The sequence below is a fragment of the Salvelinus sp. IW2-2015 genome, linkage group LG13 (genome assembly GCF_002910315.2).
Source record: "Salvelinus sp. IW2-2015 linkage group LG13, ASM291031v2, whole genome shotgun sequence".
Lineage (NCBI taxonomy): Eukaryota > Metazoa > Chordata > Actinopteri > Salmoniformes > Salmonidae > Salvelinus > Salvelinus sp. IW2-2015.
The window spans coordinates 11,204,311-11,221,195 of record NC_036853.1 but is presented as its reverse complement, the minus strand read 5'-3'; the positions used below and the strand labels follow the sequence as shown (position 1 = coordinate 11,221,195).

General features: G+C 42.8%; 1 protein-coding gene across 1 annotated transcript in view; it reads left to right on the top strand.

Annotated features, from left to right (window-relative positions):
• The window catches only part of LOC111972112 (transmembrane protein 59-like), a 32,143-nt gene extending 16,750 nt beyond the window's left edge, over positions 1-15,393 (top strand). The window contains exons 5-8 of the mRNA XM_023998972.2: positions 10,100-10,205; positions 10,791-10,911; positions 11,032-11,149; positions 12,902-15,393. Of these exons, the coding sequence (XP_023854740.1) occupies positions 10,100-10,205; positions 10,791-10,911; positions 11,032-11,149; positions 12,902-13,060 (504 nt within the window). The 3' untranslated portion in view covers positions 13,061-15,393. The remainder of the gene's footprint in view (positions 1-10,099; positions 10,206-10,790; positions 10,912-11,031; positions 11,150-12,901) is intronic.
• Positions 15,394-16,885: the final 1,492 nt, after the last annotated feature.

Sequence of the window (16,885 nt, the reverse complement as noted above, 5' to 3'; positions counted from 1 at the left end):
GCTCCGCCCGTCTGCCTGAGCCTACAGAGCCGTCCGCCAGACAGGGCCGCTAGAGCCTTCCGCCGAACCGGATCAGCCAGAGCCTTCCGCCAGACCGGATCAGCCAGAGCCTTCCGCCAGACCGGATCAGCCAGAGCCTTCCCGCCAAGACCGGATCAGCCCAGAGCGCTTCCGCCAGACCGGATCAGCCAGGCCTTCCGCCAGACCGTCAGCCAGAAGCCTTCGCCAGACGTCAGCCCAGGCCGCCAGACCCGGATCAGCCAGAGCCTTCAGCCAGCCATGACCAGCCAGAGCCTTCAGCCGCCATGACAGCCAGAGCGTCAGCCAGCATGACCAGCCAGAGCCGTCAGCCAGCCATGACCAGCCCAGAGCCACGTCACAGCCAGACCAGCATCCAGCAGCAGGACGCCACCAGTCCGGAGCTGCCGTCCCTCACCCGGAGCTGCCGTTCACGAGGAGCTGCCGTCCCTCAGCTCCGGGCTGCCGTCCTCAGCCGGAGCTGTCGTCCCTCATCGGTGTGCCCTTACCCGGTGCGCCCCTTATCCCGACTCGCACTGCCCCTTCAGTTAGGTGGGTTAGTATTAGGAGGGTGGTCATTGGGGGGCGGGATACGGAAGCGGGGAGTGACTATGGTGGTGTGGGGGCAGCGTCCAGAGCCGGCGCCACCACCGTGGACAGATCCCACCCAGACCCTCCCCTAGACTTTTGGTGGTGCGTTCGGAAGTACGCACCTTGAGGGGGGGTTATGTCACGTTCCTGACCTATTTTTTATGTTATTTTGATTATGTTTAGTTGGTCAGGGCGTGAGTTGGGGGTGGGCATTGTATGTTGTGTGTGTTTTGTTTAGTCTATGGGATGTGTATGGGTAGATAATTGTGAGGGTTGTCTAGTTATGTCTATGGCTGCCTAGATTGGGTCTTCAATCAGAGACAGCTGTCATTCATTTGTCTCTGATTGGGAGCCATATTTAAGGAAGCCAGAGAGGCTTTGTGTGGGTAGTTGTCTTGTTTAACGTTTGTTGCTTGTTCTGGGCACTTGCGTTATTTAGCTTCACGACATTGTTGTTTTTTTGTTTGTTTGTATAGTGTTTTCGTTTCATGTTCATCTTCGTTCATTTATTAAAAAGAAGATGGCTTATTTTCCTCATGCTGCGTTTTGGTCCGAATCTCTTCCACACGATCGTGACACCCAGTACCAGATCAATGTGGAGCTATATACAGGGAGTACCAGTACCGGAATCAATGTGGAGCTATAATACAGGGAGTACCAGTACCAGATCATTGTGGAGCTATATACAAGGAGTACCAGTACCAGATCAATGTGGAGCTATATACAGGGAGTACCAGTACCAGATCATGGTGGAGCTATATACAAGGAGTACCAGTACCAGATAAATGTGGAGCTATATACAGGGAGTACCAGTACCAGATCAATGTGGAGCTATACACAGGGAGTACCAGTACCAGAGATCAAATGTGGAGCTATATACAAGGAGTACCAGTACCAGATCAATGTGGAGCTATATACAGGGAGTTCCAGTACCAGATCAATGTGGAGCTAATACAGGGAGTACCAGAACCAGATCAAGTGGAGCTAATATACAGGGAAACCAGTACCAGATCATATGTGGAGCTATATACAGGGAGTACCAGTACCAGATCAATGTGGAGATATATACAAGGAGTACCAGTACCAGATCAAATGTGGAGCTATATAACAGGGAGTACCAGTACCAGACCAATGTGGAGCTATATACAGAGAGTAACCAGTATCAAATCAATGTGGAGCTATATACAGGGAGTACCAGTACAAGATCAATGTCGAGCTATTACAGGGAGTACCAGTTCCAGATCAATGTGGAGCTATACACAGGGAGTACCAGTACCAGATCAAATGTGGAACTATATACAGGGAGTACCAGTACCAGATCAATGTGGAGCTATATAACAGGGAGTACCAGTACCAGATCAATGTGGAGCTATATACAAGGAGTACCAGTACCAAGATCAATGTGGAGCTATATACAGGGAGTACCAGTTACCAGATCATTGTGGAGCTATATACAAGGAAGTACCAGTACCAGATCAATGTAGAGCTATATACAGGGAGTACCAGTACAGATCAATGTGGAGCTATTATCAGGGAGTACCAGTACCAGATCAATGTGGAGCTATATACAAGGAGTACCAGTACCAGATCAATGTGGAGCTATATACAGGGAGTTCCAGTACCAGATCAATGTGGAGCTATTTACAGGGATACCAGTACAGATCAATGTGGAGCTATATACAGGGAGTACCAGTACCAGATCAATGTGGAGCTATATACAGGGAGTACCAGTACCAGATCAATGTGGAGATATATACAAGGAGTACCAGTACCAGATCAATGTGGAGCTATATACAGGGAGTACCAGTACAGATCAATGTGGAACATATACAGGAAATACCAGTACCAGATCAATGTGGAGCTATATACAAGGAGTACCAGTACCAGATCAATGTGGAGCTATATACAGGGAGTACCAGTACCAGATAAATGTGGAGCTAATACACAAGGAGTACCAGTATCAAATCAATGTGGAGCTTATATCAGGGAGTACCAGTACAGATCAATGTAGAGCTATATACAGGGAGTACCAGTTCCAGATCAATGTGGAGCTATATACAGGGAGTACCAGTACCAGATCAATGTGGAGCTATATACAAGGAGTACCAGTATCAAATCAAATGTGGAGCTATATACAGGGAGTACCAGTACCAGAGATCAATGTAGAGCTATATACAGGGAGTACCAGTACCAGATCAATGTGGAGCTATATACAAGGAGTACCAGTACCAAGATCAATGTGGAATACAATCCAGGGAGTACAGTACCAGATCAATGTGGAGCTATATACAAGGAGTACCAGTATCAAATCAATGTGGAGCTATATACAGGGGTACCAGTACCAGATCAATGTAGAGCTATATACAGGGAGTACAGTTCCAGATCAATGTGGAGCTATACACAGGGAGTACCAGTACAGATCAATGTGGAGCTATAACAGGGAGTACCAGATTAATGTGGAACTATATACAGGGAGTACCAGTACCAGATCCAATGTGGAGCTATATACAGGGAGTACCAATTAATGTGGGAGTTATATAAAGGGAGTACATTACAAGATCAATGTGGAGCTATATAAGGGATTACCAGTACCAGATCAATGTGGAGCTATATACAAGGAGTACCAGTACCAGATAATGTGGAGCTATATACAGGGAGTACCAGTACCAGATCAATGTGGAGCTATATACAGGGAGTACTAGTACCAGATCAATGTGGAGCTATATACAGGGAGTAACCAGTACCAGATCAATGTGGAACTATATACAGGGAATACCAGTACCAGATCAATGTGGAGCTATATACAAGGAGTACAGTACCAGATCAATGTGGAGCTATATACAGGGAGTACCAGTACCAGATCAATGTGGAGCTTATACAAGGAGTACAGTACCAGATCAATGTAGAGCTATATACAGGGAGTACCAGTTCCAGATCAATGTGGAGCTATACCACAGGGAGTACCAGTACCAGATCAATGTGGAACTATATACAGGGAGTACCAGTACAGATCAATGTGGAGCTATATACAGGGAGTACCAGTACCAGATCAATGTGGAGCTATATACAAGGAGTATCAGTACCAGATCAATGTGCAGAGGTACAAAGGTATTTCAGGTAGATATCACAGGAGGCTACTGAAGGGAGAGCGGCTCATAATAATGGCTGGAACGGAGCAAACCGGAATTACCACGAGCCTGTTCTCCCCAATTAAGGTGTCACCGACCTCCTGTGGTAGATACAGTGTATGTACATGAAGGCAGGGTACAGTGACGTGGGCATCAGGATATATAATAATAAGAGTAAAACAAAGAACAGAGTAGCAGCAGCAAATTGTGTGTGTTTGTGTGTGTGTGGGGGGGGGGGGGTTGTGTGTTGTGTGGGGGGGTTTTGTGTGGGAGTGTCAATTGTATGTGTGTGAGCGAGTGTGTGCATATATAATCTAGTGAAGGGCTCTCCAACCCTGTTCCTGGAGAGCTACCAACCTGTAGGTTTTCGCTCCAACTCTAATCTAGCACACCTGATTCTAATAATTACTTGGTTGATAAGTTGAATGAGGTTAGTTACAACTGAGGTTGGAGTAAAAACCTACATTAGGGTAGCTCTCCATAAACAGGGTTGGATAGCCCTGCGCTAGTGAGTGTGTGTAGGGTCAGTGCAAGATAGCTGTACTGACTTACTCTAGTTCTGGTTCCATTAATTGACTATTTATAGCAGTCTGGCTGTTTAGCAGTCTTATGGCTTGGTTGTTGAAGCTGTCTCGGAGCCTGTTTGCCAGACGGTAGCAAAGTGAACAGTCTATACTTGGGTGGCTGGGGTCTTCGGCAATTTTTTGGGCTTTCCTCTGATACCTGATATAGAGGTGGAGAGCCCTGCGATTGTGGATGGTGCAATTGCTGTACTAGGCGGTGATACAGCCCAACAGGATGCTCTCAATGGTGCATATGTAGAAGTTTGAGGTTTTAGGGTCCAAGACAAATTTCTTCATCCTCCTGAGATTGAAGAGGAGTTGTTGCGCCTTCTTCACCACACTGTCTGAAGGGATCATTTCAGGTTGTCAGTGATCTGCACTCCTAGGAACTTGGAGCTTTTGACCGTCTCCACTGCGGCCCCATTGATGTGTGCTCTCTCTGCTGTCTCCTGTAGTCCACAATTAGCTCCTTCGTTTTATTGATGTTGCGGGAGTTTTTTTTCTGGCACCACTTCACCAGGGCTCTCACCTCCTCCCAGTAGGCTGTCTCATCGTTGTTGGTAGTCAGTGTAACTGACAGTTAACCTGTCAGTCTATGTCGTTGTTTTTGTTTGAATTCTTTCTGTGTTCGCTATGCAGGGGAAATGGTAAGACAAGCAGAACTTGCTAAGAACTGTTGTAACGGGGATTATTATCGTAGAAACACACTTTTGGAGCGAAGGCAATCCCACACTGTGTTAGCTAGGTTTTTCGTGTATTCAGTGTAGTTCGTAACGGTTGAAACGTGTATGTTAGGATGGTAACGTTATAATAATTTAAATATGAAGTGTGAATTCATGCCAGGAATAAGAAGTGTAAAGTTTTTGATTTCCTCCCTTCTGTAATAAGCAGCCAATGAGGTATTTTTCCTTTATTCATGTGTTTAATCTGTTATATCTACGGCTAAACTGTTTTTATGTATGTAAGCGCTTCAGAGTCATATCAAGCTAATAAGTCACTCATAAGACAAGAAAGTTTATAAGAGTGTGCTTAACTGTATGTTCATTTACTTTAGAGTTCTCACGGAAGGTGATAATTCTGACTAAAACTACAGAATAAAACCGCCAGTTAAAATCAAGGAACACTTGTGCTCGTGGTTACTGGAGGGAGCTACAATCAGGCCTACCACTGTTGTCGTCACCACAACCTGATCTTATAGTTTCACTTAGGAATTTGCCGTAATTGGAGGAACGTCGATTTTTCTTACCCTTTAATTCAGCGTGGTTACAGTGTTAATTCTGCGTGGTTACAGGGTTAAAACAGAAACAACTCATAGGGTTAAGTTTAGGTATTAATTCTGAGTGGTTAAGGTTAGGGCTATGGTTTGGGGAAGGCTTAAAACATCATCAATGTACTCTCCCTGCTTGCTTAGAGGATTGTAAACTGCTGTGGTGCAATCGTCTAAGCAGCGCACTCTGGCTCTGAGCCTAGTGCTCTGCCATAATTTTTGGGGGGTGGGGGGGGGGGGGGGCATATATTGACGTCCTCAGAACCTTTTCAAACGTCCGAAATCGACGGTTCTTTCTTGTGACCAGTCTGGTCAGCAAACCTTGATGATGGTTTGGAGACGTGCATGGCCACGCAGTCATGGGTGAACAGATAGTATAGGAGGGGGCTGAGCAGCACGCACCCCTGTGGGGCCCCCGTGTCGAGAATCAGTGTGGTGGAGGTGTTGTTACCTACCTTCACCACTTGGGGTCAGCCCGTCAGGAAGTCCAGGAACCAATTGCACAGGGAGGGGTTCAGACCAAAGGCCCTGAGATTAATGATGAGCTGGGAGGGCACTATGGCTTTGAAGGCTGAGCTGTAGTTTATGAACAGCATTCTTACATAGGGCAGTGCAATGCAATAGTGACTATGTTGGCCGCGGATCTGTTGGAGCGATATGCGAATTGTAGTGGGTCTAGGGTGTCAGGTAAGGTGGAGATTATATAGTCCTTAACTAGCCTCTCAAAGCACTTCATGATGACAGAAGTGAGAGCTACGGGGCGATAGTAATTTAATTCAGTTACCTTCGCTTTCTTGGGTACAGGAACAATGGTGAACATCTTTAAGCAAGTGGGGACAGCAGACTGGGATATGGAGAGATTGAATATGTCCGTAAACACTTTAGCCAGCTGGTCTGCACATGCTCTGAGGACACGGCTGGGGATACCTTCTGGGCCGGCAGCCTTACTGGATCATTGCCCTCCCCCGCCTTTCCTTCGGCAAAACAGATCACGTCTCCATTCTGCTCCTCCCCACCTATAGGCAGAAACTGAAACAGGAAGCTCCTGTGGTAAGGACTGTTTAATGTTGGTCTGACCAATCGGAATCTATACTTCAAGATTGTTTTCATCATGCGGACTGGGAAATGTTCCAGGTCGCCTCTGAGAATAGTATCAACGGAGCATGCAACTATGGGGCAAAACAGACGCCCTTGACTTAGATTGTTGACAACATGTAAACTACACTGAACAAAAATATAAACGCAACATGTAAAGTGTTGGTACCATGTTTCATAAGCTTAAATAAAATATCCCAGAACATTTCCATATGCACAAAAAGCTTATTTCTTTCACATTTTGTGCACAAATTTGTTTACTTCCCTGTTAGTGAGCATTTCTCCTTTGCCAAGATAATCCATCCACCTGACAGGTGTGGCATATCAAGAAGCTGATTAAACAGCATGATCATTACACAGGTCCACCTTGTGCTGGGGACAATAAAAGGCCACTCTAAAATGTGCAGTCTTGTCACACAACACAATGCTACAGATGTCTCAAGTTTTGAGGGAGTGTGCAATTGGCATGCTGACTGCAGGAACGTCCAGAGAATCGAATGTTAATTTATTTTTCATAAGCCGCCTCCAACGTCGTTTTAAAGAATTTGGCAGTACGTCCTACTGAACTCACAACCGCAGACCACNATCCACCTGACAGGTGTGGCATATCAAGAAGCTGATTAAACAGCATGATCATTACACAGGTCCACCTTGTGCTGGGGACAATAAAAGGCCACTCTAAAATGTGCAGTCTTGTCACACAACACAATGCTACAGATGTCTCAAGTTTTGAGGGAGTGTGCAATTGGCATGCTGACTGCAGGAACGTCCAGAGAATCGAATGTTAATTTATTTTTCATAAGCCGCCTCCAACGTCGTTTTAAAGAATTTGGCAGTACGTCCTACTGAACTCACAACCGCAGACCACGTGTAACAACGCCAGCCTAGAACCTCCACATCTGGGTTCTTCACCTGCGGGATCGTCTGAGACCAGCCACCCTGACAGCTGATGAAACATTTGCCCAACTGAAGAATTTCTGCACAAACTGTCAGACACTGTCTCAGGGAAGCTCATCTGCATGCTTATCATCCACACCAGGGTCTTGACCTGACTGCAGTTAGGCTTTGTAACTGACTTTAGTGGGCAAATGCTCACCTTCGATGGCCACTGGCACGCTGGAAAAGTGTGTTCTTCACGGATGAATCCCAGTTTCAACTGTACCAGGCAGATGGCGTATGGCGTCGTGTGGGTGAGCAGTTTGCTGATGTGAACATTGTGAACAGAGTGCCCCATGGTGGRGGTGGGATTATGGTATGTGCAGGCATAAGCTACGGACAATGAACACAATTGCCTTTTATCTATGGCAATATTAATGCACAGAGAGACCATGACAAGATCCTGAGGCCCATTGTCGTGCCATGTTTTAGCATGATAATACATGGTCCCATGTCGCAAGGATCTGTACACAATTCCTGGAAGCTGAAAATGTCCCAGTTCTTCCATGGCCTGCATACTCACCAGACATGTCACCCATTGAACATGTTTGGGATGCTCTGGATGGATGTGTATGACAGCGTGTTCCAGTTCCCGCCAGTATCCAGCAACGTACAGCCATTGAAGAGTAGTGGGACAACGTTCCAAATTCCACAACAGCCTGATCAACTCTATGTGAAGGAGATGTTTCACACTGACTGGTTTTCTGATTCACGCCCCTACATTTGTTTTAAGGTGTCTATGACCAACAGGTGCATATCTGTATTCACAGTCATGTGAAATATATAGATTAGGGCCTAATGAATTTATTTCAATTGACTGATTTCCTTACATGAACTTTAACTCAGTAAAATGTGAAATTTGAAATTGTTGCATGTTGTGTTTCATTTTTTGTTCAGTAACTTTTTTGTCTCCAATGTTTATTGAAAACATAAAGACATTTGCACAATGAGCACTTGTCTCAAATACATCGTTACAGTTAGTGGGTTTTTGACATATTAGCACTGACATGAAATCAGTCAAAACACCTCAAAACAAGATGAAACGAGTCACTTGCGATTCCCCACATGGCAGTTTATTGTCATTGTTGCTAAACTGGTCCTCCAGAAAACAACTTTTGCCCCATTGAAAGTGCGCATCGTTTTCGTGACTTTGTCAGCTATCCCATCTCTACACTGACTCTGTAATTATGTTTATCTGGAATTGCATAGAGGATGTTGTTCCCACTCTGGCGATTAGAATTGATCAAAACCAAAAACCGTGGATAGATGGCAGAATTCGCACAAAACTGAAAGTGTGAATCACCACATTTAACCATGGCAAGGTGACTGGGAACATGGAAGTGCAGACCAGCTACGACCTCTGTAAGGCAATAAAAGAGGCAAAACGGCAGTACAGGAACAAAGTGGGGTCGCCATTCAGCGGCTCAGACACGAGAAGTATGTGGCAGGGACTCCAGACAATCACGGATTATAAAGGGAAGGCCAGACGCCGACGCTTCGCTCCTGGACCAGCTAAACGCCTGCTTCGTCCGTTTAGAAGAAAACAACATCAAGCCGCCGACGCATACATCCATCCCCTTGCAGTCCTCCTGCTGCTGAGAGCGCCGAGCGGTGATGCTGCCTCCGTCTTGTTGTTGGGAAAGGTTCAGTAGAGGGTAACCAAAATCCAATTTTAATGAGTTCTCCAGGGTAAGCCAGAAACACTGTCCCCATAATGAAAGGCACAATAAGGCCTCTGCCGAGAGAGCTGTGTGTGTGTGTGTGTGTGTGTGTGTGTGTGTGTGTGTGTGTGTGTGTGTGTGTGTGTGTGTGTGTGTTGGTTTGGTGTGTGTGTGTGTGTGTGTACACACAGGGATTAAGTCTGTCTTCACACAAGTGATGCACGTTCGCTCACGTACTGTAGGACACTGTTTTTAAGGCCTCTTTTCAGACACTTTCTCCAGTCAAGTGGCCTTTTCACTCCCCTCAGAGAGGGTAAATGGTTGCTGCTCTTGAGCAGCCAACCAGGACAGACTCAGCAATGGGCAAGCAGGGGGTCCTTTAATGAAGTTAGAGAAAAGAAATGCTGATTTAAAACTCCACTGGTGTGCCAAAGAACAATCCATACAATCTGCTCATTAGAATCTACACCTGAACTGCCATTACAAGGTGGGAATAGATGATTACATTTTGGTACTGTTTGGAAGTTCATTTTAGTTCATCTGTCTTCATTTTACAGATGGCTGAGGTATACATTGCCTGGCTTGCAACAGAACACATTATGTGAAAATACAATGTTCTCCTATAATTAGCGAGTTAATTTGGCAGTATTCTCTATACCTAAGTCTTCAGGTATGTCTATTTCTCTCTGTCGTTTAGCTGTTCATTGAGTATTCTTAGTCCAGGCTTTTTTATGGTTTAACCTCACTGTGTTAAACAGATCATTTTCTGTCTCTTTCTCAGTGAAATTACTGCATGTAATTACTAGTTCCTGAATTGACTTTGTTTGTTGTTCCTCCCAGAGTCAGCCGGAGATCGAGTACACTCTGCCGGAGCTGCAGGCTCCCCGCTCCAATGTGGCAGACAAGCCCTGGCCACAGATTCACTCCCACACACAGAGACCCCATGGTGAGACCCCATGGTGGCATGCAGCTCTGTCACACACTGACACCCATAATGTACAAAACATCATAAGACCCGTAGGACAGGGATCCCCAACTTCTGACCTGTGAGCCGAATTTGGCTCGGGGGTGAATTTATTTGTATAATTTGCAAAAACAAAACTCGTTTTTCATTGTTGGACATTAAAGACTGTCAAAACACCAGGAAATCAGCTCCAAGTTATTTTAATTTTGGAAATCTGTTCTCAAGTATTTCCATGCAGAAATAGAGACGTGTTCCTATCCCAATGTAAACAACGTTTGAAATTATAATGTTTTTGTCAAATACTATATCCGTTTGTGCTTCTTGCAGTCAATTTGCAGTGTACAAATGATTTGAAAATTATGTTCCGGATCATCTGCTGAAGAAAAATGGACCCCCGGCTGAATGTAGTTGGGGACCCCTGCTGGAGAATATATAGTATACAATGCATTAAAGGAGGATTACATTGAATTGATTATGCTTTATTGATCTCCAGAGGAGTGAAATTAGGTTACATTTGTTACACTTCCTCATAAAGTCTGTTGCTCATTAGTATTCACCTCTGTGCAGGTGTGAAAGGACATGGGGAGAAGGTAGCAGCCAAGGTGGGAGGCAAGGGCAAGCACCCAGCAGTCCAGCAACATACGGAAGACCCAACCTCTGAACATGACTTCCTGGGATGCATGTCAAGGTGAAGAGATATTGAACAAGAATAGTAATCTGCCCATATCAACCCATTTGGGCCCTCTGATTTAGAGGTCCTCTGAGTTGTATTGCCTGTATCATTACCTAATCCTCCCCTTTCTCTCAGGCGCTCTGGGCTGCCTCGTTGGATCTTGGCTGCCTGTCTCTTCCTGTCCATCATGGTGATGTTGTGGCTGAGCTGTGCCAGCCTTGTCACTGCACCAGAACAGCACATCAAAACACAAGTAAACACATTGGTCATAAAATGTTATCTGATTTTCATCTAAGTCACAACAATAGACAAACTTAGTCTGCTTAAACTAATAACACACAAACAATTATACGTTTTCGTGTCTTTATTGAACACACCGTGTAAACATTCATAGTGCAGGGTGGGAAAAGTATGTGAACCCTTGTATTTAATAACTGGTTGACCCTCCATTAAATAACCTCAACCAAACGTTTTCTATAGTTGCGGATCAGACCTGCACAATGGTCAGGAGGAATTTTTGACCATTCCTCTTTACAAAACTGTTTCAGTTCAACAATATTCTTGGGATGCCTGGTGTGAACTGCTCTCTTGAGGTCATGCCACAGCATCTCAATCAGGTTGAGGTCAGGACTCTGACTGGGCCACGTATTTTCTTCTGTTGAAGCTATTCTGTTGTTGATTTCATTCTGTGTTTTGGGTCATTGTCCTGTTGCATCACCCAACTTCTGTTGAGCTTCAATTGGCGGGTAGATAGCCTTACATTCTCCTGCAAAATGTCTTGCTAAACCTGGGAATTAATTTTTCCGACGATGATCGCAAGCTGTCCAGGCTCTGAGGCAGCAAAGCAGCCCCAAACCATGATGCTCCCTCCACCATACTTTACAGTTGGGATGAGGTTTTGATATTGGTGTGCTGTGCCATTTTTTTCTCCACACATAGTGTTGTGTATTCCTTCCAAAAAACTCAACTTTAGTTTAATCTGTCCATAGAATATTTTGTCAGTAGCGCTGTGGAACATTCAGCTGCACTTTTGCAAACATCAGACGTGCAGCAATGTTTTTTTGGACAGCAGTGGCTTCTACCGTGGTGTCCTCTCATGAACACCATTCTTGTTTAGTGTTTTACGTATCGTAGACTCGTCATCAGAGATGTTAGCATGTCCCAGAGATGACTATAAGTCTTTAGCTGACGCTCTAGGATTCTTCTTAACCTCATTGAGCATTCTGCGCTGTGCTCTTGCAGTCATCTTTGCAGGACGGCCACTCCCAGGGAGAGTAGCAACAGTGCTGAACTTTCTCCATTTATAGACAATTTGTCTTACCGTGCGTGGACTGATGAACATCAAGGCTTTTAGAGATACTTTTGTAACCCTTTTCAGCTTTATGCAAGTCAACAATTCTTAATCTTAGGTCTTCTGAGATCTCTTTTGTTCAAGGCATGGTTCACATCAGGCAATGCTTCTTCTAGCAAACTCAAATTTTGTGAGTTTTTTCTAGGGCAAGGCAGCTCTAACCAACTCCAATCTCGTCTCATCGATTGGACTCCGGGTTAGCTGACTTCTGACTCCAAATAGCTTTTGGAGAGGTCATTAGCCTGGGGGTTCACATACTTTTTCAAACCTATGTACACTGTGAATGTTTAAATTATGTATTCAATATAGACAAGAAAAATACAATAATTTGTGTGTTATTAGTTTAAGCAGACTGTGTTTGTCTGTTGTTGTGACTTAGATGAAGATCAGATCAAATTTTATGACCAATTTATGCAGAAATCCAGATAATTCTAAAGGGTTCACCTACTTTTTCTTGCCACTGTATGTTGTCTTGCAAAAAAAACAAAAACATTTTATGATATGTTAGTGCTTAAGATCCCGGACTGCATCTTTAATTGTAAACTCACTCAAGTGTTATCTTAATTAACATGTGTTTACCTGTGCGGGAATTACTCCTAGAGACAATGGGAACATTTCCATCAATTTTAATGAATAACTGATTCCTTTTTCCAGCTGAGCATCAACGGAGACAAGGAGTTTCTTGATGACGTCCAGAAGGTCAACCCCTACCATCTGACCCCTGTGATTGCCGTAGCCATCGACCAACCAGAGGAGAGCGAGGAGGCAGGACCACTTCCAGTCAAGGTTGACATCAACAAGACATCTCTCTAGGGGACCAATGGGATAGGATCAGTGCTTTCTGGGGTAACCATTTCGTAAAACCTCCCTCAGTAAAAGATGGAGAACAGAAACACACCAACACTCACACCAGATTTTCTATACATGCATGGCACCATCCCTTCACAACAGGTTTGTCCCGTCTTTCTCTAGCGAGTCTGCCCATCAGATGTTAGCCTGTTGTGCTTGTCTCTGTGTAGAATACTGATTTCGTAGATTCATGCTGTCCATTGTTAAACCTCACTAAGAGCTTCGAGATCAAATTGTCACCACCTTCTTGTACCTATCATTTTATACTTGACACTGCAATTGCTTAAGACTTATTTAATAGACAGTTTAACTATTAAATGTAACTACTTAGATCTGCCTGTGAGAGAGTTAAGGAGAACAGGTGAATGAGCGCTGAAAGCTTTCCAAGCTTTTGATGTACAAGGGGATAGAGAAAGGACACACAGGGATTCAAATTGAAGGGGAATAACTGTTTTCCTCATGCTCTTACATACTTTTGGAATTAATTGGTGATTTGCAGAGAAATAAAAGCAATTGAGATGTTCAAAATGCTTTCAAAGGTATCTTGTGAACGCTGCAGGAGACAATAGCTACCAGTGTTCACCTTTGATGCTTTGGTTGATGTGTTTGAGTTTGACTGATGTCAACTGTGAGAAGCAAATATACATTATACATCTCATTTTCCTCACACTGAATGAAAGAGAATTCTCAGATCAGATTAAAACCTCTTAAGAATTGGCCACTTTTTTTTCCATTTTTGCCTAAAATTACATACAAAATCTAACTGCCTGTAGCTCAGGCCCTGAAGCAAGGATGTGCATATTCTTGGTACCATTTGAAAGGAAACACTTTGGGGTTTGTGGAAATGTTAAAGGAATGTAGGAGAATATAACATTATATCTGGTAAAAGATAATACAAAGAAAAAAAAAACTTTTCTTTGTAATTTTTTGTACCATCATCTTTGAAATTCAAGAGAAAGGTCATAATGTATTATTCCAGCACAGGTGCAATTTAGATTCTGACCACTAGATGGCAGCAGTGTGTGCGCAAAGTATTAGACTGATCCAAGGAACCATTGCATTTCTTTTCAAAATGTGTATCAAGACTGCCCAAATGTGCCTAATTTGTTTATTAATAATTTTTCATGTTCAAAACTGTGCACTCTCCTCAAACAATAGCATGGTATTATTTCACTGTAATAGCTACTGTAAATTGGACAGTGCAGTTAGATTAACAAGAATTGAAACTTTCTGCCAATATCAGATATGTCTATGTCCTGGGGAATGTTCTTGTTACTTACAACCTCATGCTAAACACATTAGCCTACATTAGCTCAACCATCCCGCAGGGGACCCACCAATCCTGAAGAAGTTTTGAACACTCCATTTCATTGAATTCAGACATTTGGCAGACAAAGGAATTGTGCTCAAATTATGTTGGCTGGGTCACCCACAGTAAGTGTGTGTGTGTGTGTGTGTGTGTGTGTGTGTGTGTGTGTGTGTGTGTGTGTGTGTGTGTGTGTGTGTGTGTGTGTGTGTGTGTGTTTGTGGAAAAACAAAACAGTGCTTGGTGTATTTATTGATTTATGCCTTTGTGTATTTATTCAGAACCAATAACATAAGGTACCTGTTCGATAGTGTAATTGAAGTGCTATGTAAATGCTCATCTATCCAAATCTTTCCTATTGTTATGACTGTAATAAAACATTGTAGCCCTTTTTCCAGATTTGAAAAGAGACTAATATTAAGACTAATATTATTGTGTTATTATTGTATCTCCTCAAGAGTTAGACCTATTAGCTCTGAAATGTGTCATGCACTTTCTAGGAGTTGATGGTTCTGTGTTCTATACGAGCTCATAATGAAGGGATGACCAATGTGATGCGCAATGCAAGGCTTTTAGAATAGACCTTTGTTTTCAAGTTACACAGTCAATGAGATTTCACTTCTCTCCTCAGTGATGTTGATGTCCAGTTGAGATATATTTAGATTTTGCCTAGTCACAGTGCATGCTAGTATGCTACAACACATTACATTAAACCACCCATCTCAGTAGCAGGGAACTAATGTAGACTTGTGATTTTTGTGTTTCTATTTAAATGTTGTATAGAATGTTATGATAATAATCTCATGATTTAAGTTTGGGAAAGAAACAAGATGGATATATCTATAAACCATTCAATATCAGTCCTGGTTCAAGTGAAAGTTCATGTAGAAAGTGATAGGAGTTTCAAACTGTAACGGTTCCTTTTTATCGATTTGTTTTCAATGAAATTATATACGACATGATGAATAAAGTGTTTTCATGTTAAACATAATGGAGATTACTTTGTGGGTTTTATGTCAGTACACATGTTTCTCATCTATGCATGATCAATTATGGAATGACTTGTACTGGTAGTTCCATTAAGATTTAAGATGTTCTTATACCATATTAATGTAAGAAATATCTTTCCACTTCCTTCCATAGATTCAAATTGTTCATTAAGGATATTAAATATCAACAAGAGATCTATATAATCACATACTTGTAGGTCATACACCACTAGTATTTTCGATTTGTCAATTCACTATTGTTCTTTTTTGGTTTTAAAAACCTACAAAACTTTTCATGTACTTTTCATCTCCCCAGACTGGCATTGTGTCTGTGTGTTATTTCAATCTGCACTCACATGAGAGACATTTTAGTTGCAGGGACTGAGGGAGCCCTACCAAATGCATCTGGAACTCATTTGAAACCCTTCTGTCCAGACAAAAGACACACACAGTGCTGGGTGGCTGAAATGTAAAGGGTCAACTTATCGATTTTTTTTTTATAGCTTGTTCTCATGGATACTAGTTCAGAATAAACTCCAAATTATTATCATTATACACTTAAGAATGAATGGGTGGAAAATCTAGAAACCATTGGCATTTTTATCCACATGGTGGCGCTAAAGCTCCTCACTGTTTTCATTGTGTCTATTTAGCTGTTCTTGCTTTGTGCATTCTGATTCAAATGATACTGTCGGTACCCAGTCCAATAATGTAATTCAATCTTTCAACAGGTTATATTCAAACATCATGTTTTGTTGTTTGACTTGTAATATCTGCAAGGTTATGATTTTCCTGTGAAAATTTCAAACCTGTCTTTTACTGTGTGGTCAGGGCCCGATTTGTGGGTTTGATGGAAACTTAGCCTACTGAATGCGGATTTTGGGCAAATGTTCACTTTAGAAATGCACTCAATCTCATATTCCACTGTGAATATTTGACTTTTCCACAAATATTTGAATTAATTTGGTGTAGAATGCAACACCTAAACTGCAGTGCCCTGTGTGAGCTACTGGCCACTGGACAAGTTTGGATGATGTTTTATTTTTGCTTTGACAGCATCATATGTTTCAATTTATGGTGTGAATTTGCCCCCCCTCTGTTCTGTCTCCACAGGATGGTGTAAATTGGCTTAGAACAAGAGAAACATTTGGAAATATGTCAAACTTATTTGTGCTGTCCATCTCAGTGTGTCCATGTGTCAATAAATTGATAAACCCTCCTTTTTTCACTGAAAGGGTAGCATAGTTATTTGTGCATAGGAAATGCACTGGAAGAAACCTTAACAGCTCCTTAGAGATTAGTTTTATACCACTGAAGCCAGGAGTAGGATTTCATCATCTTCTATGACAGAGCAATGAAATGTTATAAATATCTTTGAATTTCACAAAATTATAATCTTAGACTTATGGCTCTGAGTGGAGATTTCATATCAATCATAATGACCCTAAAAGAGAGCCAAGGTTGATTCATTTCTACAACTATTCCAATATCTTC